This window comes from Tauraco erythrolophus, chromosome 2 (genome assembly GCF_009769465.1).
Source record: "Tauraco erythrolophus isolate bTauEry1 chromosome 2, bTauEry1.pri, whole genome shotgun sequence".
Classification (NCBI taxonomy): Eukaryota; Metazoa; Chordata; class Aves; order Musophagiformes; family Musophagidae; genus Tauraco; species Tauraco erythrolophus.
In genome coordinates, this window is record NC_141466.1 from 107,207,097 (window position 1) to 107,230,886 (window position 23,790).

The following is a 23,790-nucleotide window of genomic DNA, read 5'->3' on the forward strand; positions in this document are numbered from 1 at the left end:
AATACAGGTTTTGCGGGGGTTATTATTAACTTATTGAAATGAAATGGTTGTTGTTATGAAAAGCTTTGGTACAAAACCAGGACAGGGTGATCTGAAACTGGGAAGACTTCATTTTCTTGATGGCAAATGTCAAGGCCCATCATGCACTGTCTGTATACACATACGAGCTAACGAGGATTAACGCACAGGCAATGCACTATTGCCACTGTAAAAATGGCAGCACTCTCCCCCTGAAGAAGGGGGAGAGAAAGACAACCCTCCATGGGCATCCCATGCCCCCATCCAGGAGGCCAGGATGCAGCGGTGACAGCTCTTGGGGATGTGCGATGGGGCCTGCTGGTTACTGACACAAGGCACCTGCCTGCTCAGAGCTGGCTGTGTTTTGCTATGCGATATCTGCTCCTGGCAAAGATGTCCAGTACCTTTGCTCTCCCTCTTCCGTGGTTGTCTTAATCCTGCAAAGCAACAGCTCTTACTGTAGCAGAAGTTAGAGAACAGAGTCAAATATTTCCTCAACTATCCCACAAAGTGTCTGTGTCTCTCTGCTGAAGGGTTCAAGCAGCAGTTACACCGCAGGAGAAACACAGTGGCAGTCACTGCATGATCCCTCTACCACCACAACAAACCACCATAGGAAACCGAAAAAAATAATGTATCCTATAACAATTTTTTGCACCAAATCATGCAACATCACTTAAGAAGCAAATCAGGTCACTTGCCTAGTGCTTAGTTAAGCCAATATGCTCTCTACCTTGGACACATGTGGATGGGATCGGTTGCTGCTACAGCCATGGCAAACTTTTCAGGGCTCTAGACAGGCTCCTATCTGGCTCCCCGGGATGAGTATCGAAGGGAAGGATTGCTTCCAGCAGCAGGTCCTTGGGGGACGCTACCTGACCAGCCACTGCACCAACAGGTTGAAGCTGAAGTCTCTGCTGGTGTGGCACCCACGGGATGGGAATTTGGACCAGTGCCACACAGCCGGCCTATGCTTGGCATGCCAGCCCACTGAACTCATGCCCAGCTTCGCGGGCTCCTGCCAAGGGAAATAAGAGCACTGCGGTGCTCCGGGCAGGCTGATGCTCAACTGCATGCATCTCCCTGATGGATTCAGCCTGCGGAGCTGCTCACACAGCTCACCCAAATTTCTGCTCTTCTCAATGAAAGAAGAGGGATCAACAACAGAGTTGATGGCTGAAGCCAGACCTGATGGTTTCCCCCCTCATTAAGAGCTGCCTCCACTGGAGATCCTGGTTCAAGAACCTCTCTCCATTTAGAGCTTCCATTTAGACCCACAGAATTAGTTTGAGTACAAGAGGGCAGCGATTGCACACTTAATTTGTTTCACCCTGGAATACATCATCATTTAAAAGCCCGGAATACTTATTGGTGGCAAAGAGATATTGATTGCCTGATTGCCTAGCCACAGGCAGAGTAAAAATCATTGAGGGAAAAAAAAAAAACAACAAGCAGTAACAAAACGAACCAGAAAAATTGCTCCGGTGCCTCCTGCCACACGGTGCGCAGTTTTAGTCTTCTCCACCTTCCAGCATCCCTCAGCTCTCCTTCCAAGGCACAAGAAATGGCCTTTCCCTTTGAATTTATTGGCGAATGGTTTTCACAGCTCCCAGGCACTTTATCACCTTCCTGCAGAGGAACATAAAACATGGCCCTTGTCTCAGCCTGTGCGATAGGAACAAATAAATAAGGGCAGCTCCCTGCAGCTCCGCCACCGGCTCATCCACACGCGGGAGCTGGCTGCATTGTACTTGAGGAGCTCAAGCTGCGGAGTTCAGAGTAGAGTTAGCTCTGAACTCCCCACCGCCCCTGGATGTTTGGAGCCAGTTATTTCCTTGTTAAGGTTTGCCCAACAGGAAAGCTGTTCCCCACCCTTAACCTTCCCCCTGGTTAAAAAGCTGATGGCCCATCGTGGCTCTTGTAAAAGGCGAATTTCCCCGCTTATGGTGGCCGCCAGTTTTCTTGCGGTGGCGGCGATTCCAGTGCTGCTCAGACGCCGCCGTCGGCTGCGTGCGGCCGGAGCGGTTTCATTTTGGCAAATTGCATTTTGTAGCGCGAGGGCAACCGCTCACATCACGGGGATTGTGCAGCAGCCCTGCGGCAAGCCTCACTGTCACTCCATTTGCCACAAACTCCCTTGTGCTGGCTTCTGCCGCAGGCTACGCTCAGGAAGAGTGGTGCCGGGGGGGAGCTGGTGTCTGCTGGGGTAGCTGTGGGGCAGCTCAGGACAGGGACCCATCAGCAGGAGAAAACAGGGACAGATCCTGTGGGCAATGCCCAGAGTTGCCAGTGGCACAGGGCAGTGAGCTGGGCTAAAACATCTGGGGCAAGTGAGCAAAGGTGGAGGGCTCAGTGAATTGTCGCTGTACACGGGGGCTGGCAAGGTGTCGCAGAGCTGCTGGCCAGAGCCTGCTCAAGTCCAAGTATGGCGATCCCCAGGCTGCCCTGCTGCCCAGGGGAGAGTCAGGGTGGTGCCCGGCTGCTTTGTGAGATAAGTGTGAGGCTGTCCTTCTACGCAAAGCCCCCGTAATCAACTCCCTTGCACCTGCCAAGGTCTGTCCTAGCACAACTGTGCACGGGGATTTCAGCCGCACGAGAGTACTGCAGCCATGCGAGAGGATTGCACCATCAGCAACGATTGCAGCCATGCACAAGGGCTGCAGCAGTGCATGGTGATTGCAGCCGTGCACGACCATTGCAGAGGGGCACGAGCACTGCAGCTATGCAAGGTGATTGGAGCCATCTGTGAGGACTGCAGTCATGCACGAGGCCTGCAGCTGTGCACAAGGATGGCAGCCATGCACAAGGATTGCAGCCGTGCATGAGCATTGCAGCTGTGCAAGGTGATTGCAGCCACCCATGAGGATTGTTGCCATGCAGGAGCGTTGCAGTGGTGCACAAGGATTGCAGTGGTGCACGGTGACTGCAGCCATGCAGGAGGATTGCAGCAGTGCAGAGGCAGCTGGCTTCAGAGGCAGCTGGCTTCTGCAAGCCCAGGCACAACAGCAAGGCTGCGCTCGCCCATGCTGGCATCAAATGGAGAGCAACATCCCCGCGCAGCCGTGCTCCCTGCCAGGCAGCCAGCCTCTGATCCTCCCAGCACCGTCTTTGCTGGAGTGAGAAGGGGGTGAATTAGCACCTCCGTAGGTTTTTGCAGTCAGTTTCTGGAAATCTGGTAGGCGTTCCTCAAGGTTTTGATTATTCTGATTTTTGCCTGGTTTTAAAGGGAAAAGAAAGCATAAGGTGCCAACTGTATTTCAAAAAGAAGAAATGTGGCTTAACCTGGCAATTCAGTTCCAGGGAACAATTTGTTGTGTTTTCAGAAAGCTGTACTTCTATGTGTATTTTCCAAAAGAAAAGCATTGTATTTTGCCAGTCTAACCTTACTGATTACCCCTTCCCAGAAGCCTTAGACAATTATTTTGTCCAACATTTATCATTTAAAGAGTAATTCAAGTGCTAAATGCATAATCCAACAGCACAGTTTAATTGCATGATCTTAGTGCTACCATTGGACTGCATTGTTGGGATTCATTTCTCTCATTCTTCAGTGGGTTCTAATTAGCCTCGTGCAAATAACTGATTTTCTAGATGTTAGCAGCTCTGAAAGTCTTTAGCAAAAGCTAGTGGGGTCTAAACGTTTTGTTCTACTCAAAACGCTGCAAGAATTTGACTTGTAATTTCACTGACAAAAGGTAAAAGTATTTAAAAATGAAAAGCGGTTCGGAGTCAGTTTTTAAAAAAAAAAAAATTCAGGAAGTTAAAGCATTTTACAAAAAAAGGCATACCCCCAGAGTCTGTCACTGCAATGAAACCACCACCAGCTACTGAAATGTTTTTTTTTTTCCAAAATTTTGGGGAGGATGTAGATTCCTGCTCTTGCTTTAAGGTCATCAAAAGAAACTGAAGTTGAAAGCACACAAAGTAAACCAGCTGCTTCTTAATAACCTGAGTAAGGGCTTTGTATGCCCCAGTGCCCTAGATCATGTCTGTGCTTTCCAGTCATGCCACGAGATATCATCTCCTCTGTACACCCAGCCTTACTCCTTTGTCAGATTTTTTCCCCAAACAGAATAGTAGCATTTCCAGGACAATCTCAATCCTGTGTAAGGCAAACAAACATGCTTTAAGGAGGCTTAACATGCCAAACGTGTTCAGGAGCCTAAATGCTGTGGAAAAGAAATCGCTTGGGACATAGGCTTCTGAAATGCACAGGAGCTTGGAAGCACTTAGGAGTGCAAACTGAAAAGAAGCGTCTAAGCAGCATGCAAACACAGTGGTTTGTTCTCACATTCTATGAGACATGTGGTACACTGGTACTCCTGTAGTCTGATACCAGTCCTGGAGGCAGCAGTGAGCTGGACATGGTGCTTCCTTGCCCTGAGCGAGGACAATGAGGTGATCTGGGACGAGATGGCTATGAGTCTTTTCTAAAACCCGAGGTCTTGCTTGCACCTGACATGCTATGGACTTCTCCTGATCACCAAGATAACCTCTTATTTTCAGCCCCTCTTCTCCTCTGTGCACAAGAAGCCGCGTACTGGAGGATTGATGTGTGTTGTATCTTTGCAGCACTGGCGGCAAACAGTTCGCAGAGGGCTCTCGTTTCACCACCTGACACATAAAAGCAAAAAATAAAGAAGTCAGAAACATTATTGCCATCGAATCATTTTGGATGAACTTCATCTGGGATTAAAACGAAACCAGGAGCATTTTCAGCGTGGCAGACATTTTCCTTAGCTTTCAGAAAAGAAAAAGATGAGTCAACAGGCTAAAGAAATCACAGAAACAGGTGGCGAGAGACACTGTATGGGGTTCAGTATTTGTACAGTTGTTCTGGTCCTTACATAGGCCTGTTTCAAAATGAACAAAAATACCACTGTCTGCTTGTGGTTGGTATTCATTTACTGCCTTAAAAGCAATGGGCATCTACCGTAGCTTTGCTCCAGTGATGTTTATTCATTTAATAAGATAGTCTCTTAAATCTCCTCTCTACAACCTTTAAGAGAACCAAATCCAAATTAAAAAAAAAAAACAAAACAAAACAAAAAAACCCACCAACAAAACCAAAGTAAAACCAAAAAACAACCCACGTTATTTTGGTTTTGAGGTTTTTTTCCTGCCTCTTCTGGACATCAAAGAGAACAAAATGAGCAAAACCCTTGAGCCTAACTGCTTCTGTATCCCTCCTAATTGACCCGCACAGGAGTCTGTCTCAATATCACTTTCAGGCTCCTTTAACCAAATAGCTTCAGGATACAAGAGGTTAATGCATCCTGCTGTGCAGAAAGCTTTTACTTGAAAGGTCTAACAGCCTGTCCCTTAATCTGCAGAGTGGAACTGCGATCATACAACAGCTAAAGTCATGAGCTTGTTAATGCTAAAATGACAGATGTTGTAACAACAGGATATTTATTAAGTTTCCCATTACCCTGCTGTGTTCTCAGACCCCAATTTCTTTCCAAGACTGCTCTTTGGTTTTTTAATAACCAAAAGTTAACAGAAGTCTCTTTCCAGCCTTCTAACAAGAAGTCATGCAAAGTGCGAAAGGAAAAAAACTGAACAGAAAACATTTATAAACTGTCCTTCTCCATCTCGGCTTGACTCCTGTTAAAGAAGGAGGCAGTACTAATTCTGTCTGTCTTTCTGCCTCCGCATTACGGTACATGTTTATTTTAGAGTAAGTATAGTTTTAACCTTTTACTTAAACACTATACGGGATTGCACAAAACGTCCGAGTCCATGCGATTCCAAAGTTCTGGAGACTTTAGTTTCCCTTCTTACACACCTTCTATTACTTGTTTAATGAAGCACTGCACACTCTCTTGTGTGAGTGTTTTTCCCCATTACTGGATTAGGAAGCATCCAGTAGCCCTACTGGAGGATACATACCCGCGTGCTCAGTGCTATGCTGGGAGGGGACAACCCCTGTCCAAGCGGTGCCTAGAAGTCATCGTGGAAAAAGTGGACAACTTGAAAAAGCCACCTGCACAAGGAAAGACAAAGTAACCAGGTGTACGTAGTAATTTCGGCATCAATTGAGTTTTGAGGATCATTCGTCAGATCTAAACTCAGCAGTGGTGTTAATCCCAGGAACAACTGGACCGGTAAGCCAGTATCAGAGTTGGTACATCCCTGGCGGTGCCGTTTCCACCAGTCCATCACTCCCTTTATATCTACGCTGTGTGTGTCCTTGATTTGGAGGCCTTTCCTATAGAGAGTGAGAGTTTTAAACACTGAGGGGCAGCGCTGTATGCACATTTGTCATTAGATGGGTGTTTTGCAACAGGAGCTGCTCAGAGCAGAGGTTAGCTGGCCCACACGTGCCAGTCGAAGGGACAATGGCTTCTTTCCCTTGCATGGCTGTAGTCCTGCTGGATGCCCACGAGGTTTCTACAAGCTGCTTCTCATCCCTATGTCTGAGGTCATCCTGAAACGGAAATTTTAGCTTTTTGGGGAAACTGAAATCCATATGGAGACAAATGAGACTGCTCGGAGCACCATGGTTACTATGAAGTAAGCAATCACATTTTCTAGTTTCAGAGAGTTCTTCTAAACACTGTGTAGCAACATTGAATGGATGAAAAGCATGACAGAGGTCAGAGCCCCATGTGGGCTATGAATGGAAAGTGCTTTTCACCTCTGTCAGACTTCCCACTGCACCAGGGAAGGCTCTTATATTCATAATCTACTTATCACAGATGCTAGGAAATGGAAAACGTGCTCTAACAGGTTCTGTAACAACCATTGCCATCCTATCCAATTTACTTAATAAACAGCTTAGACCTACCAAAAAGCACCTCAGTGAAATTTCAGTGAATTTTAAGCTTTTCTTCCTCTAAATATCAGTGACTCTGGTTTGTATTAATCACATTTACAGAAAACAAACAAACAAACAAACAAACAAAAAACAAACCCTTTCTTAACAAAAGGCTAAGGGTGTTGAGAATTAACCTAGCCTCATCTTCGGAGCTTTATTTCACATTTCCAGGTCTTTAATGTGCTCCATCCAGTACATGACTTGGTTCAGAGTCTTTCATTCTTGCTGAGCACAGCACATGGCACCTGAAGGTGTTGTCATGGCAAGGTGCTCTGAAGCCAGTTTGGTTAAGATAGTCTCCTTCAAAATTCTCCTTTGAGCAAAGTTGTTCAAAAACCAGGATGATCAGATTTGGATAAAACTCCAAAGACAGTTTCACATTATTTAAAAGAAGGAATGCATGTACTCCAAGGAGTAGCTGAGTGATGTACAGTCCAGAAATGCATCTATCATCCTCTCTGCTCTTCCCTACCATGCTTTCAGTGCCTGGATAAACCATTCCCTAGGACAGGACCTAATCTGGTGTTTCTGCAATACAGTCGTCATCACACAACCAGTATCTTGAAGGGTTATGTTTTGCAGGACACTGTATAATACAAGCAGAAATGCACCTTAGGAACAGATACCTTTCCTTACATGTCACTGAAGTAGTTTCTTCTTTGTGAAGCTCAAGCAAAGATTTTTGCACCCTATTTTATTGCTGTGGTCCCTGTTCTCACATCTTCTACAGCCACTCAGAGCTCTGTACAGTGCTAAAGCTCTTGCTAGTTGCGAGCGACCTGCTACCAAGATTGTGTAGTTAGCTCGAATTTTATTACTGAAACCTCTTTTCTTTCTAGCTGATATTTAAAAATACCATGCCCACAAAAATTGGACAGGTTTTTGAAAATGAAGTGTATTTCTATGTTCTGTGAATTACTTGGATTAGAAACAAGGATACAGAACTACTAAATCCTTTTCTTGTTGATCACAAAACGCTTTATCAGGAGAACTATTGATTTACTTTGGAAACATTCCTAGTAATACCAAAAAATACTTACATTTGAACTTTAAAAGCATAGAAATATTTCTATTACTTAGAGGACCTTTCAAACCTTCATCATCACCAAAATAAATAAGACCTATTAAAATGCAGCTGGTTTCAGTAGCTGCAGATGCACTGCACTGTGTTAACTTCAGATTTGTAATTTAAGGTTAAGATTTAGAGATAAAGGGGAAGGGAAAGATGGCACCAGTCCACCCTTGCTTATCTTGTTTAAGCAATTTTTGTCCTAGCCCAGACCAATGACTTTTTCTCTCCAAACTGCTGTTTCGAAAGGAGAACTCCATATTGCATAAGGACTCTCTACATTTGACTTTACCTTAAGTCATTTGGAGAAATACTGCTCCATCAGGACTTTAACTGTTGCTGGCAACGAAGCCTCTGTGCAAAGACAGTACTTTTGCCAAGCTGCAATCTCTTAACACAGGCTACTTCTCATATGCTCAGGTGTGAAAAAATTTCTGTTCCTTGATTTTCTACATCACTTTTATAGTGGTGTGCTATACTTAGTATTTCACACTGTCCTTTCCTGATGTAACAGCTGAGGTTACACTGGCTATCTTCTCAGTCTCGGAAAATTAAGGTCTCAGTTTCAGCTGCATCTGTTTAAGCATTTTTTCACACATTTTTCACTAACATTGATTTCTGCAGACATCACATGTAGCTCTCACAATACTAAGCTGTTAAGAACTGCAGAGCTATAGAAGAAGACCAAAGAACATCATTACCCTCACCAAAACAGCTGCAGGGGTGAAAAAGAAATATAACCAGCCCAAAAGCAAAATCTGTACACACTCCATTGCTCGTCTTTCTCCGTTGATGCTATAACTTAACTTGCTCTCTGCTAACCAGAGTGACCACCACGGGAGAAGTGATCTGCCTTCCTGATACTACCAGAGCTGAAAAAACTTTTGGCAAAAATCTCGCAGATCCTATGTTCTGTTCCTAAAAAAATCTAAAGAACTCCAGTGCCTGTTCCCTTCTTTTTACATGTCATATTAATTGTTGCGAAACTCCCAAACATGCAGTAATAGCTAAGATAACTCTCTGGGCAGAGACCAGCAATTAAGAGCACCAGAGATGCTGGTCTTGCGATGCATCGGTGATCAGAAGCGCTGCAAGCAAGACAGCCAGCCTCTGGCTGACAGGAGGCTACTGCAGCAGCTGTAGACTTTAGTATCCAAACAGCTTTCCGTAGGGAAACATAATTTCAACATTACCTAGTTTTCGTAGATACTTTTAGAAAGGGCACACAAGGGCAATGGCATTCGAACTCTGGGTTCAGTGGCACATTTTTTTCCAGAACAGCACACACTGTTGCAACACAGGGGAATTACCCACCACGGTCTAAAGCCCTCCAGATCATCACAGTAATTGGTAGTGAGATGTTCAAGCTGTGTGGCTAAACTTTGGATATGTTAAGGGTAAAAAAAAAAAAAAAACAAGCCATGCAAGATTTCAGCAAATATTACTGAGGTTTTAAACAACATATAAGGCTTGGGTGATGCTCTGAGCTTTTCACATATGGCTAGCAATGTCATGCTGCGACTGTGACGTCAGCACAGTCCTGACACAGGAGCTCTGCCCACGCCACTTGACTCAATATTTAGTTCTGTAGTTTTCCTACTGCTTCAAAAACGGATAACTGGGACATCATGGTGCCAAGTGTCATTCCACTTCCACGCTGAAGCATATGTACCAAACACCTCCTTTTTAGCAATAACTCGCCAACTAACTCATCAGTGTCTCTACTGTGCACCTACTATATGCAGGAAGATTTTCAGACAAACTGGAAACACAGCTACCAAGGCTGGCTAGTAATTCTTGTGATAATTAAACACAATTCTTTCTTTTTTTTGGGGTTTTGTTTTTTTTTTTTTTTTTTTTTTTTGTTGTTGTTTTGAACAGCAATGTGAGAAGAGCAAATCCCTTCAAAACAGCATGACATAAAAGTCTAAGACCTCTGCCACTATGGATATTTGGAAGATGAGCTGCTTGAGCCTAGATTTTACCTGGCCTTTTAACCCAACCCCTCCTTACACTGAGCTGGAAGCACGCAGAATCAACTCCATCCATTTGGGTCAGAACCTTCCCACATGGCCACAAAAATACAAATGAAAAACTATCACCCAAATTTTGTTAATTCACGTAATCCCCTTCTCAAGGGAAAATGAGCTTCTCTGCGACTGACTGAGAGACAGTCCTAGAGTACTCCAGGACAAGAACGATGGGCTGCGTTTCCGGCTGCCTAATGCAAAAATCTCAAGGGTACAGCAGCATGGGTGGCATGTATCTGTAAGAGCATTTTTCGCTCCTCAACTATGGTATGAGCACCAAGATCAGGTGAGCATCAATGACCTCGTTACCTGCTGAGGCTCACCGTGCTGTACTTGCTGCACGCACCTGCTGAGCTGCACCCTCAGCTAGAAGGATGACGTGGTGACATCAAACCAAGCAGCCAAGCTGAATGCAGGTCCGCAGCCCTCATCTGCCACTGTTTACAGCAGGCCAGCAGCAACCACGTATCATAATCATAGAATGGTTTGGGTTGGAAGGGACCTCAAAGATCACCTAGTTCCAAGCCCCCTGCTGTGGGCAGGGACATGACACTCAGCAGCCACGTTCTGAAGCAAGACAGACTGGCAGCAAGTAAATCTCTCCCTCAGATGAGGTTTTGCCTCAGGTTTGCCTGAAGTTGCAGAACACAACTGAACCGAGTGTAAGCCAACCCACAGCAAACCTAAACTAACAAACTAAATCTGACGAATTCACCTAGTGAGCCCAGCAGTGCTAGCAGGGAAGACGGAGGCGGGCAGGCTCCAGCCCTGGCCAGCAACACAAGCACAAACGCAGGAAACCCAGCAGGTTGCACGTCCTGTTCCACAGCATCACCATGGCTATTCTTAGCTGCGCTAGCTGGTGTGAGGGAAACGCTGGGATGCCTACCAACGCCGCGACTAGAAACGGAGCTCGTGGGACAGAAGGGGGGACTACAATTTGGTCTGAACGCTACTTTAAAGTATGCATTGATTGTCACAAAAAAAAAAGAAAAGATACCACAAAATATGTATATATAAACGCTAACCAAAGTTTCGATGGCAAGAGTTTCATGCTAGATTTGGGATGCTAGCACAGATCAGACTGAGGTGAAGGTTCCTGCTGACAGGGATCACCTGCCTGGAGTCAGGCACGGCTTCACTCTCATCCTGCCCTTTCCCCTGTGGCATCAGCTCCTCTGATGCAAAAGCAGCAAGAAGGAGTCATTCTGGGAGCTGGATCTGGTCCTTAAGGTGGTCAGGCAACCATCTGGGGTAGGAGATTACAGTCTAGGAATGGCATGGGGAAAGGCACATGTAAAAGCCAAAGTAAGCTATAGACCTAAAGTTTCCTTTCCCACCCTATTAATTAAAAATGTCCACACTAGAAAGTCTCATAAAGGATGTTCACCTGAAGTTTACATCACATCTTCTCATGACAAGGTGGAAGTAGCTTTGGAAAATGGCAAAATTGATGCTCTTGTGCAGTGCTCACAGCACAACCAAATACTTCCCTTCCTGTATAACAAATAACGCAAAACCGCTTTTCCCTCTTGAAGCAGGAAAAGCAGCTGCTGAAGTTGCAGCAGAGAAGGGCTCCAAAACGAACTCATCGTTGCTTATGAACAGCGCAGGACAGGTGTTTATAATAATGATCCTGCCCTCCTCAGGATTATTGCCAGCAGCTGTATCTTTTTCTGCAGTCACTACTTTTCTCCCAACAAACTTTACAAACGGCAGCGTTTCCGAAATGAAACAAATGAAGCTGAAAAACACAAAAGCATCTTCTGCTCTGAAGTAGCTACTATCTTCCAAAGACTCTGACATCAAGTGAAACACCACAGACTTCTATTAGGAAACCTGCCTTATCGACCCATATGTTAGATAGTTAACCACGGCCAATTAACAGGATAGGAAGAGGGGGTTTTTTAATTATTCTTTTCAAAAGCTGTTTTTCTTAGGAAAAAAGATGTGTTTTGCGTAATTAACTCTTCACATGATACTAGAACTGAGCAACTATTCTTTTGATTGCACCTGGAATCCAGATAGTTGGAGGCCATCCCTTCACAACCCATTTATTAACCTCTTTCTTCTACTTGTGCTCTTTTCACTTGTTTCTGAGATTCTGGGACGCAGTGAAAGTGCATTTCTACTAGTCAAATTTCTTCCTAAGGAACTGACCTGAGAAAGCAATCCCAACTAAAAGTATTTGACATTCAAGAGCTCCATTTATTTTCTCAGGACTTTAGTACTTAATACAAAAAAAAAACCACAACAACCCTCCCCCCCAAAAAATGAACCCCACCATTATTATTTATTTTAAAAGAAGGCAGAAAGAAGTATCATCAATGAACACTAGCTATGCCAATTATATTTTAACATTGCTCAGAAACAAGATCCAGGACATAAAAAAAGGAGCCAAATTAATCCCATGTACTTTCTGGAAACATGTAGATAAAAGGTATTTTTCAGTATCGTGGTTTTGCTCTTCAACTACTTAGATAACACGGTGAATGCAAAAAAAAAATATAAATGTAAGCCTCCTAAAAACACGGTACTGTAACTCACAGGCAGCTAACCACACAAAGCAAAGGTCATATGGAATAATCAGACCTCCTGTTATCAGCAAACCTACATTTGATTTGGAAAATTGTCAAGACTGGCTTTAGCGCGGGCACACGGCGCATCCACCTCTTTCCATCCAGCAGAGAAAGAAAAAGCAGTTACTACAGAGCTGAACAACTTAAAACGCGTATCTAAAAAGGGCGTAACTGATGCTATGCTAAAATAAAACTGATGCTATGACTAAAATAGTCAGAGTGTACTTATATGCTTTTAAATATAGTTAGCAGTATTTCCCATTCCCACCACGTGGAACTCGGAACATCTAGCTACCAAATTTACCCCCTCCATCCCCCTCGGTCTCTCCATAGCTGAAGAGATTAGAAAGTGCAGTCAAAGCAGGGGGCAGGGGAAGGAGAATGGCAGGAATCTTTATCCCTCCTCCCCAAACTCCACTAGGCAGTGTTTAATAAACTCAGATGGCCCAATTTCAGAAGCACACAGCAACGGCAGTTTAGCTAAACCTGTTAACAAGTCTTAGAACACTCAGTGGGCTTTTTTTCCTTTCTTTTTGGAGAATGGGGAAAAGGAATAAATCCTGAAATTAAGATTCTAACAAACTGATAGTATTTCTGCAGAAAATTTAGAACCACCACCGTACTCTTGACTTTAACACATCCATAACATCTAGGTACTTTCAGTCATTCTTCAAAAGCCAGGCTGTGCCAGCAGAAGCTTTGGACTCACTCCTGCAAGTAATTCCTTGCATGCAAGTAGCTACTCGTCAGCTTGATGAAACTATTCATGAATACCTAAATTTACAGAAGTGAGCCCTTGCCATGACTTTTGGGGAGTCACAAGTTGAGGCTAGTTTTGTCTTTTACATAACTATGTGTACGTCCATAACCGAGCACCGTGATGTGGCAATAACAGATATTACCAGAAGCCTGGAGCGTGAAAGCTGTTGAAAGCAATTGAGCTAGAATTATAAGGGCTTCCACAGAAGCAATTTGCTCTGCTAAAAAAGTAAAGCTTCACGGTAGTGTGGCTAGCCCACTGAGGGAAGAAGTTCTGCACTGCACACTGAGTTGCAGATATAATCTAAGAAGTGATTCTAAAATAGCATGTTTCTGGATGAGACATGTACTGAGTGTAAGGTATTTCACCCAATGACGCTTGGTGTATATCTGACATGTTTAATCAGAAGCATAAACAAATCTAGACACTGAAATACAAACTTATTTTTCCTTAAAATCAGTGTTTCATATTCTTTTATTTTAAAAATTCAGGAATGTGATACACAATACAATTAGCTCCCCACCACTGCAGCGTTCACTTACATGAGATTCACTAGTTTCATGCTTTGTGGAAAAAAAAAAAAAAATAGACTGTGCAGTGTTTTGGAATGCTCCCAGTATTCTGGAACTGTGATCTTCAGAACAAATCAAGCCTGTGTAACCACAGGCAGATCAGAATAAAAAAAAATTAAAAATCAAGCTATATTGCAAGCTAGCAGGCTACAGTTGGGTCTCACACAGCCAGAATAAACATAAAAATTGTGTTCCTGCTGCTGTACAGCCACCACCTTGACCTGACTATATGCTTTCAGGGAATTTACCATTGAGGGCTAAAGAGACTAAAGGGCCCCGTTAACACCAGCTGGTGCTGCACATGCAACGCAGCTCACAACAGGCTGCACGACTCCCCCTTCTGCCCCCATCATCATCATCATCATCACATCTGCATCCTGCCCTGATAATAAAAATAAAGTAGGGGAGAGCTTTTTGACTTTTAAGCCAGCCATTGCCTGCAATGGACACAGAAATACAAAAATACTACTTCTGGCACAAAAAAAAAAAAAAAAAAAAAAAAATAGTTACAATGGAATTAGTGACTACAACTCTCTATTCAGATGCATTTACTGAGACTGTTAACCAACGGCAGCAACCGTCAAGACTTCATAGTTGCTCTCTTTTAAGAGCAACTGGAGAGAAGTCAGTCAGGCTTCTCAATGCTACTACGGTTTGTCTTGGTTTTGCTTTTTAAAATAAACTAAAGAGCAGTAGTTCTATGGCGCACTAGTGAGATACAGCAGGACCTCAATAATTCACACTCATGACTGAGACCACTTTTAAACTTGTCAGCAAAATAATTAGTGAAAGTTTACCATAAAAAGCAAGGATACACATTTAAAAAAAAAAATAGTACTTTGTTCATTTCAAAATTTACTTGGTTAATACTCTGTAGTATATACTAGCAGTGGTAGCATATTCTGCAAATGTAGTCTCATACAAGATCCCATTTAACAGTCAACTCTAGATCATATACAGGTAACAGAAGAAAGAGTTAAGATAATTCAGACAAAACAAAACCATATATAAATACTATATTAACATATTTAAGTTAGTTTATGAGACTATACAACAAGCATAAGCACAGAAAAAGGTGAGCGATGCTGACCGCTGTGAAGCACCAACATCCCCAAGCCAAACCGACTTCGCAAAGCTGAACCGACCCATCCACACCCCGCAACTTCCTGTGGATGCATCCGAGCGGCCAAGGGGGCTCGCGCAAAAGCGGACGGAGCTCCTCTGCTTTTCCAATGCTTCGGCACATAGCACTTGGCCAACGCACTGGCAGGCAATACAGAGCTGGTCTGGCTCTGTGGACTGCACGGTTAATATACGACACTAGCCATCCACCCATGGATAATCGAGAGTTGACTGCAATGCTCTGCTGAGAAGCTGGGTGACCACTGACAAGACCTGCGCCAATCCAGTCCCGACAAGCAGCAGACTATTTTGAACTACTTAGGAGCCATTATCATAGGAGACACAAATTAGAAATGCTAACTAGCGAGATGTTCTGTATCCAGAGGCAAAGCTACATTCCCTTCACTAACAAAACATTCTTTTTTAAAAAAATCTACATTTAAATACTGTTAAAAACCTGAAAACCACAGCATTAAAGAATTTTGTAAGGCCAAACTATCCTCAGTTCTCTCTGTTGTGCCTAGGTATTGCAATACATTTGTAGAAGAAGTAAATACCACGTAATTTCGTATCTTGTACTCCTTCCAGTGCCTTCCGGTAACAGATCTCAGAGCTCTTCACACAAGAGTTAAGCCTCACAACACCCCTGTGAGGTAGGTATTATCCCCATTTCAAGACAGGGAAGAAACCGAGGCAGAGTGTTTATCATGTCCAGAGTCATAGAGCAAACGATGGAAGATCTGAGCTGTTTTCCAGTTCTGAGCATAGGAGCAGTCAATTAAATCACAAGGCATTATTTCCCATACATAACTTTGAGGGTGGACTGAAAGGGGCAGGGGTTTAGATTAGGTTTCTGGTATGTTTTATCTTCAACTCTCATCTAGTCTCTGCCAAATTCACAGAGTCCACAGAGCAGTTTCATCTTTGTTACGGTGTAAGTTGTCAGCATACTGTAACAGCTTCTTTAGAGCCAGTTGTCAATTAAATGAGTTAACATTTTAAACCATAGATTCAGATACTTAATAAGTGAAATCATGTGATACATAAACATCTCAAAGTGTGAAATATGGTGAATGAAATCCTACTCCTTGCCTCGTTTCCTCAAAAGTCAGCAGAAGGCTCCTGAGGACAGGACAGGGCAGGGACCAGGACTGCAGTCACTGCAAGTGCTCACAGACACACTCAACTACAAGCAAAATGCACCACAGAATTACTTGTTAGGGAGGCTACTGTCTCCGCTTAAATGCATGAATTACACTGCCGGTGCTGGGCAGACTTTCCCCAACAGAGCACTTACTGACATAACTAATTCTCTTCTCTTGGTAAACTGAGCATCAGCTAAAAATGAAGCTCCAGCTCTTCATTCACAGCACTGTGAGTCAAGGGTTCTTTAAACTTCTACGGCTTTTATGACCAGACACAACTTGGAAATAAGGAAAAACACCAGAAAATTCATAAAATATTAAAGTATGCGTTACTTTATCAGTCAGTCTCATGTCTTGATCACAGAGCAGTATACAGTAGCTTGAACTTCCATTCTGACAGGAAAAAAAAAACCAACAAACTTTCACATCCGGTATTTTCACAAGCAGTTGATTTTAATTACCTCGCTACCTTACCAGAAAAAGTGGGGACAGTTTCTAACAATCACGTGATGTTCTCTTTAAAATACGCTACACGATAAATTCATTAGAAAAGCCTTCACATTTATTATTATATAGGTTTAAGAAAAATATGTGAAACTGCAAAGTGGTTTCCAGTTTTAAGTAGTTATATCTTTAAAAATGTTCTATGAACTTTGGTTTCCTTAGGGCTTCTAAATAAACAATATATTAAAGTATCTACAAATCAAATATTAAAGGAAAGAGTAGGTCCAAGAAATCTGTAACACAAATTGAGTTCCCACACGCTTATCCCTCAAATACTTTTTCACTGGAAAAAATATTTTAATTTGAAGCACAGCAAAAAGTGTCTCTGCTGAAATGTTGAAACTGGATTTCTGAAGTTGTTACAGCACTGGTGTACTTTCTGTCTGTTTCAGTACAAAGTCAACACAAACACTTTGCATGATGACAGTGACATTATGTTCTTTAAAACAAGCATTCTAGACTTTGCAATATGACAAGAACAAGGACTTCAGCAATTACACTACTTGGCAAAATTGCATCTCAAACGTCTGTCTCTTCCTCTTGCAATATAGCTGTTGTCAAAGTCACCGAAACTCAGGTAGCACCATTCAGTGAGTTACAAAGATGATTCAAACTGCTCGTTTTGATCGGTGTTTGCCTCTAGCTTAACTGACGGGATGCTCTCCGACTTAGTCCTCCTAGTTTTCGTAAAATCAATGACAACTTCTGAACAAGAAATACTGAGCGACGAAGATTTTTCTGTCTTCTTTGCAGTATTATCTTCTCCTGCTCCGCAACACTGCTTCAAAGCACACTGAGTCCTGCAAGGAAACTCGCATTTCCCTCTCCCTGATTCAGAGCCAACGCTGGCAAACTCGGGCTGAATGGTAGTTGCGTGAATCCCTTCGTCATGAAAGATCTCTTTTATGCGCTTTGCCACCATCATGTACGTGGAAGGGTCGGGACACTTTATGTGAGCAGTGCCAATGATCCTACTGCCTGCTAGCTGCCAAATGTGTAATTCATGGACTGCTTCAACTCCTTCAAGGGTACGTAATTTTGAGTTCAAAGAATGAACATCTATCTGTTTGGGAACAGTCTGTAGAAGTATAAGGGCTGACTCCCTAAGTAACGGGTAAGTTGTGTAAAGAAGTATACAAACCATTATCAAACAAAGGACAGGATCTAAATATAGCAACCAGCATGGACCAGCCACCGTAACGCTCTCTTGCTCAGATTTGTTTGCTCTGTCAAGTACTTGGGATAAGGTAGCATTTTCCATGCAATGATTATTGACACATGGATTAAAGCAGGGCCCATCTTTGGGGCATGGATTCCATAACCCATAAAAGAGCAAGGCATTCACTACCACAATCACTGAACCTAAGGCATCTCCAAAAACATGCAGAAAAACTCCACGCATGTTAAGCTGTGCACTAGAGTCTTCTTCAACCTCCTCTACATCCAGAGGATAATGACCAGCGTTCCCATTCACTTGTAGGTCAGCCATGTCGTCTTTCATATCACCTGACAAGAAAACAGTAAAATGATTAGGCATGTGCTGTAATACTACACATTACTATAATTCCATATAAAATAATAACCAACATCAAGCTTGCCACACTAAGTACAGAACTGAAAAGCAAGCAACTCCAGCTGTAACAATCAGCAGCGTTTTCTCTGGCTGAGAAATATTCAGTTGTCCCAATAAGTGATCTAAATAGTCCAGAAGGCAACTGTTTCTACATGGGGCTTAAATACGTACAGTGGCAAAGCATGAAGATGGCTGCGTTTTAATTTATTTTACTGAAAAACTGTTTTCGGGTTTTGCAGCTGTTTAACCGTTTGACTACTCACTGTTCATTTCTTAAACAAAATGCAGAATTACGGAGCATGTACAAATAAGCTGGTTAAGCACCTAAGTAACTTACATTTGTTTCCTCTTTTGAAAAGCCAGAAGGCTAATCACATTGCTAAAATCTCTCTTAAACCATAGGACTGCATTGCTATTTTATATTAAAATTTATGAGGCCAGAAGCTCAAAAGCTGTATGGATACTGCTTTATAGCCACTTCTTTTCAGGTTTCGTAGTTCATTTCCAAAAGACTTCTGAAATCAAGGAAAAGGAATTTTTTCCTGAGATGGCGCATGGAGCCAGCAGAACTGTGAAATACAATGAGACGAGCTTTTTGGTCTAAACCGCAGAATTTATCAGCACTATAAGCCCATATTTGTAGTACTTTTTTCTTTTTAACTGACATACATCTGTTGAGTGACACGTAGCTGTTGATGCCCAACGCCATACGTCATGGATTGCGCAATGCAAAAATGAACATGCCCTCCTTTGTCAAAACTGTCTGTGATATTACCGCTCCATCACACCTAACTAGCTATAGAGGAATAAATACACACATCATTATAAAGAAGAACATTTCTTGAAAGAAAAAAAACTTCCAACCTTCAAAATTGAAAGTATTTTACACTATTAACCTCTCACTTTTCTTCAAAAGTTCTTCTTTGGATAGAAAACCTCCAGCATTAAAGAAATGTAACAGGCACTGGCCACTGGCCCGACAAAATGAAACAAGGAGCTCTTACTGCTGCCGAGGTTATTCAGTTCAGAGCTCTGTAAACATTAACGTGTTAGTATGACCTGAGCTTCTGCCATTCTGCTCTCATGACTGCGATTCTGTAATCATGAAGTGTCTACAAGTTCTTTCCTCTCTGAAGAAGGGGTGGGCTCCTACAAAGGCAGCTGAGCAAGTCAGCTCCAAGCCCCAGGCTCACTACCTCGTGCATCACACCTCTGTCCTAAAGCTCCAGCTACATTTTCCGCACAACTTCTAAGAGTTACGGAATACGAGACTCATGACTTTCCAGAGAAATCAATAAATTAGAGGAAAATATCTCAGGTTACAGAGTTCAGACTTCAGGATCCACAATGAAAGCAAGGAAAGAGGAACTTTTCTGGCACTGTGCTGCGTACCAAGTAGTTGAAACAAAGATTTGGAAAGTCAGAAGACCTACTTATAAGGGTGGGTAACAGGAAACACTGTTCCAGAAAGGTCTTGAGATTTTTTAATGGCAAATGGATAAGACATGCCAATTTGAAATATAATCATTTAAATTTAACTGTAAACTGATTACTTTACATAAAATGTGCGCACAAAGACACTTGTGCAGGACTAGCCCCTAAGGGCACCACTAGCTTTCCACTCCCACTTTAGGAAACCAGGGTCTACCCCTCTTTGTAATTTCCAGTGAAGGCAAAGCACCACTCTCAGTCATTTCCCTAGTCTTCACCTACACATCCTACGACTTCTCATAAGTCTTTGATCACCTTTACCTGTAACATTTCCATGGGTAAACTATGAATAATCCATCCATTACATAATCATGACAGGGCACAGAAGGAAATACAAACTTATTTCAAAGTTTCACTGTGACCAAAATTATGCCCTACTACCACATAATTATTTGTTATTGCCAGAAGGGCATTCATGACAAATTCCAGACAAGTAGGTCAAAACAGTATACATTTTAATCCATGTTATAAGTTAATCTTTTAGTCTAGAACTAGTCCAAAACTTGGCTAAAAGCACAACTTAAGTTTCACCATGCAAGAACAATTCACAAGGCAAGATATCTATTAGATCAATGGTGAAGGGAATTTTACATTGTTTGAAACTAATTATTAGGATACCTTTGTTGGAACTAAACCAACATTAAGAGCTTATTATGTGGTCAAGAAAATGGTGTAATATATTTAGAGGAACTTTCCTATCCTCTTGCAAAACCTGGCTTTTGAAAACCAACATGGGACTCAAAACGAGAGAGAGGAAAAAAAAGAGTGAGACTGCTGAGTTTCTCAAATGTGTATTGGACCCTCTGACCACAGAAAAAACGAAACTGTAGCAAAGTTCACTCTGCTCAGTTAAAGCTCAGTTTAAGCTGTAACAGTGGTCTCCTGATGTCACCCTGAAAATAAAGACAGACATGGGTTCTGAAGGCTGAAACCCCTTCCTTCTGGGAACAAGGATGCCATATGATTAGAGAAGCGGCGATTATGCACCTTTCACTCTACTAGCACGCAGTACTTGCAAGTACAAACAAGGGATTTCAAAATAAACTGTCCAGGTTTCTGGATCCATTAAAAAAATAACTCAAATATTCCCTCACACAAAACAGACAGCTTGATCACAACTGGGAAGGGAAGATTTTAACTTTATGTGCAAGTGAGTGGGGAGGTACCTGCTTTGCAAAGCTAAAGAAAACCAATTCAAAGAAACCACACATGTATTCTGACCCCAGTGAGCTCCACATTCAGTGCCTATTGCATGACTTCCACAGTTCCGATTGGTAACTTCCAAGATTTCTTCCTGTTAATACCCATGTCATGAAGTACAACATTATTGCCACGGAACATACTTCAGTGTGTGACGTTCAGATTGAGATTAGCTTCACAGGTAGCTAATAACCGACCCAACAGAGAGATCTGGCTGTCAGGACCAAGGTGTTGAGCTGCGCTCTATCTGATGTGCAGCCCGTTCAGGAGGCATTAGGGCAACGTCTTGTGACAGCTTGTGTCGCTAGGCAAAAAACACTCGTCATGTGCCTTCTCTACCAGCAGCAACTTTTTCCAAGGCAAACTGCTTTACCCTAAGACTCTTCCACACTCTGACCTGTCTGCAAGAAAAACTTAGGGCACAACTTAGGGCACTCCTTTTGGCACTTGAAGGAAATGTATGAGGTAGGGGTGCAACGGCTATGTGCCCGAGAGCACCGCTAGGAAAGTTTCTTGCTTCTTCCCCAGAATGAAAGACAGGTGGTCTCCACAAAGCTGGCACCAGGTGGGACCAGGATGCCCACCGCCTTCCTCGGAGAAGAGACCTCTCCTGCTTTCCTGACACCTCTATGCTGGGATGGGACAGAGGCACCGCAGGACTTACCTAGCTTCTCCTGGCTAACTCCATTGGAGCTGCTGCAGTTCTCCACTAAGGTGCTGGTCTCCTCTCGGTGCAGCGCAGCTTCCCCATCCCCGGGTGGCTGCTCAGGCTTGGGGCTGCTGCGGGAGTGCTGCCTGCTGCCATGTGAGTGCCCGTGGCCGTGGGAATGGCCATGGCCCCCGACACCGTGGTGGTTGAAGAGGCAGAGCCCCAGCAGGTTGATGATGAGTCCTGCCACCCCCACGCCGATGACCACCAGCGGCTGCTGGATCTCATGGGGCTCCGTGAAGCGCTCGATGGCCTCCAGCAGGATGGTGAAGCAGAGGGCGGTGAGGAAGACAGCGTTGACGAGGGCGCCCATCACCTCGGCCCGCACCCACCCGAAGGTGTTCTTCTTGGTGGCGCGGGTGCGCTGGGCAAAGCGCACGGCCACCAGTGCCACGACGAGGGCCATGACATCGGAGAGCATGTGGAAGGAGTCGGAGAGCATGGCCAGCGACGACGTGACCCGGCTCACCACCACCTCCACCACGAAGAAGAGGAAGGTGAGCGCCAGCATGCACAGCAGCCGCGCCCGCCGGTTCTGCCACCACCGCGGCCCGCCTGGCCCCTTCGCCGCCATCCCCCCGCACATCGTCCCGGGGCAGCGGCTGCCGGCCCGGCCCGGCGCGGCGGAGGCGCGAGGAGAGCGGCCGGCGGTCTGCGCGGCGAACGGCCCGCGGGCTCGGCGGAGCCCCGAGGACGAGTGCGGCCCCTTCTCTGCCGCTGCTGCCGCCGACCCCGCCGCCGCCGCCGCTCCCTCCGCCGCCGCTGGGCGAGCAAACTTTGCACCCGAGCCCCCTCACTCTTTCCACACGGAACCCGAGCCGGCACCGCCACGCCCCACAGCCCGCGCCCCATTGGCCGCCACCCCCCCACAAGGCGGTGCCCGCCCGCCCCCGCCCCTCGCTTGGCTAGCCATTGGCCCGCGCGCCCTCGCGACAGAAGGCCCCGCCCCCTCGGTACCGCCCGCTGGCCGCAGCTGCCCCACCCCTCTGGGCTGTGCCGGAGGAGGTGGGCGGGGCCTCGCGTGACGCTCCTGGAGCCGCGGCTGCGATTGGCTGAGCCCGTCGGCTTCCCCCGCCTTCCCCGCCCGCCGCCCCGCAGGTCCCGCCCCGCTGCGAGCGGGACTCGTGCAAAAGGTGCGCTTCACACGGCCCGGGCCCGGCGCGCGCTCGGGGGCGGGGCTCCCCCTGCGGGCCGGGGCCGGCGTCTCCGCGCGTGGGGGCGTCGCGCGGGGCGGGGCGCGTGACGTCACGCAGGGGCCGCCGGGGGTCGGGGCCGGAGGGGCCGGGGCGCGCGGCCTAGCCCCCGCCCGCCGGAGGCCGCGCCGGGAGCCGCGAGGGCCCAGCCGGCCGCGCCCCCCCCCCCCCCCCCCCCCCGCCCCCGCCGGCCGGCGCAGCAGGAGGTGAGCCCCGGGAGCCGGCCGGCAACGGCGAGCTCGCCGCAGGGGTCTGCGTCGCCGGCAGCCGCGGGTCCCGGGGTGAGTGGTGGGGGGAGGCCTCCGCCGGCGCCGCAAAACTCGGGTGTCGGGGCGGTGCCTGAGGAGCCCGGCCGCTGTCCCCTCCTCCCCGGGCAGCTTCCCCACCCCCAGGCCGTCCGCGTGCCCCGCCTCTGTCCGTGCCGAAGCCCCGGTTCGTACCGAGGAGTGTTTTGTGCCTGTTGGGTGGCAAACGTGGCGAGGAGCCGCGGGCTGCCTGGCAGCGCTTGAGGTGCCAGAAGTGGCCTTGCCCAGCCGGGTCCCTTGGCTCCTGCCTGCTCGGAGAGCGGGAAGGAACCAGAGATCAGCCGCCAAAGTGCGGGAACTCGGCGCCCGTCCGCAGCCGTCAAGTGAATAGGCCCGTTTTCCAGCTATCACACGTGCTGCGGTACATCCCAGCAGTTATTTCTCACAAACTTTGTAACTTCCAGTTTTCTTGGAGATTTGGCCTTTTCGCAGAGGGATTTCTATTTCATTTTTCTCCTGCTTGTGCCACTGAGGGCAGTAGGATGAGTGATGAGTCAAAAATAACTTGTAAGCAGTCATTCGTGGTTAAAAAAATCGGAGAGAAGCAGCAAGTAATTTTGTTTGAGGAAGTTTTGAAAAACTGTAATATCATAAAAATATATAGATGCTAAAAAATCAATCCCTAGATGCAATTAGTTTTATAAAACTTCTTGTAGTTAAGAAGGGAAAGAAAAGGGAAAATAAGTATTTCGAGACACTG

At 45.4% G+C, this 23,790-nt stretch overlaps 1 protein-coding gene across 1 annotated transcript; it reads right to left on the bottom strand.

The window, feature by feature from the left end:
• Nucleotides 1-16,474: 16,474 nt before the first annotated feature.
• Nucleotides 16,475-22,178, bottom strand: SLC30A1 (solute carrier family 30 member 1). Its single transcript, XM_009982964.2, has 2 exons — nt 21,548-22,178; nt 16,475-18,125 (listed from the first exon to the last, which is right to left on the bottom strand). Exons 1-2 carry the CDS (start codon nt 22,176-22,178, stop codon nt 17,215-17,217), a joined length of 1,542 nt encoding a protein of 513 aa, XP_009981266.2. The 3' UTR covers nt 16,475-17,214.
• Between the last annotated feature and the right edge of the window lie 1,612 nt (nt 22,179-23,790).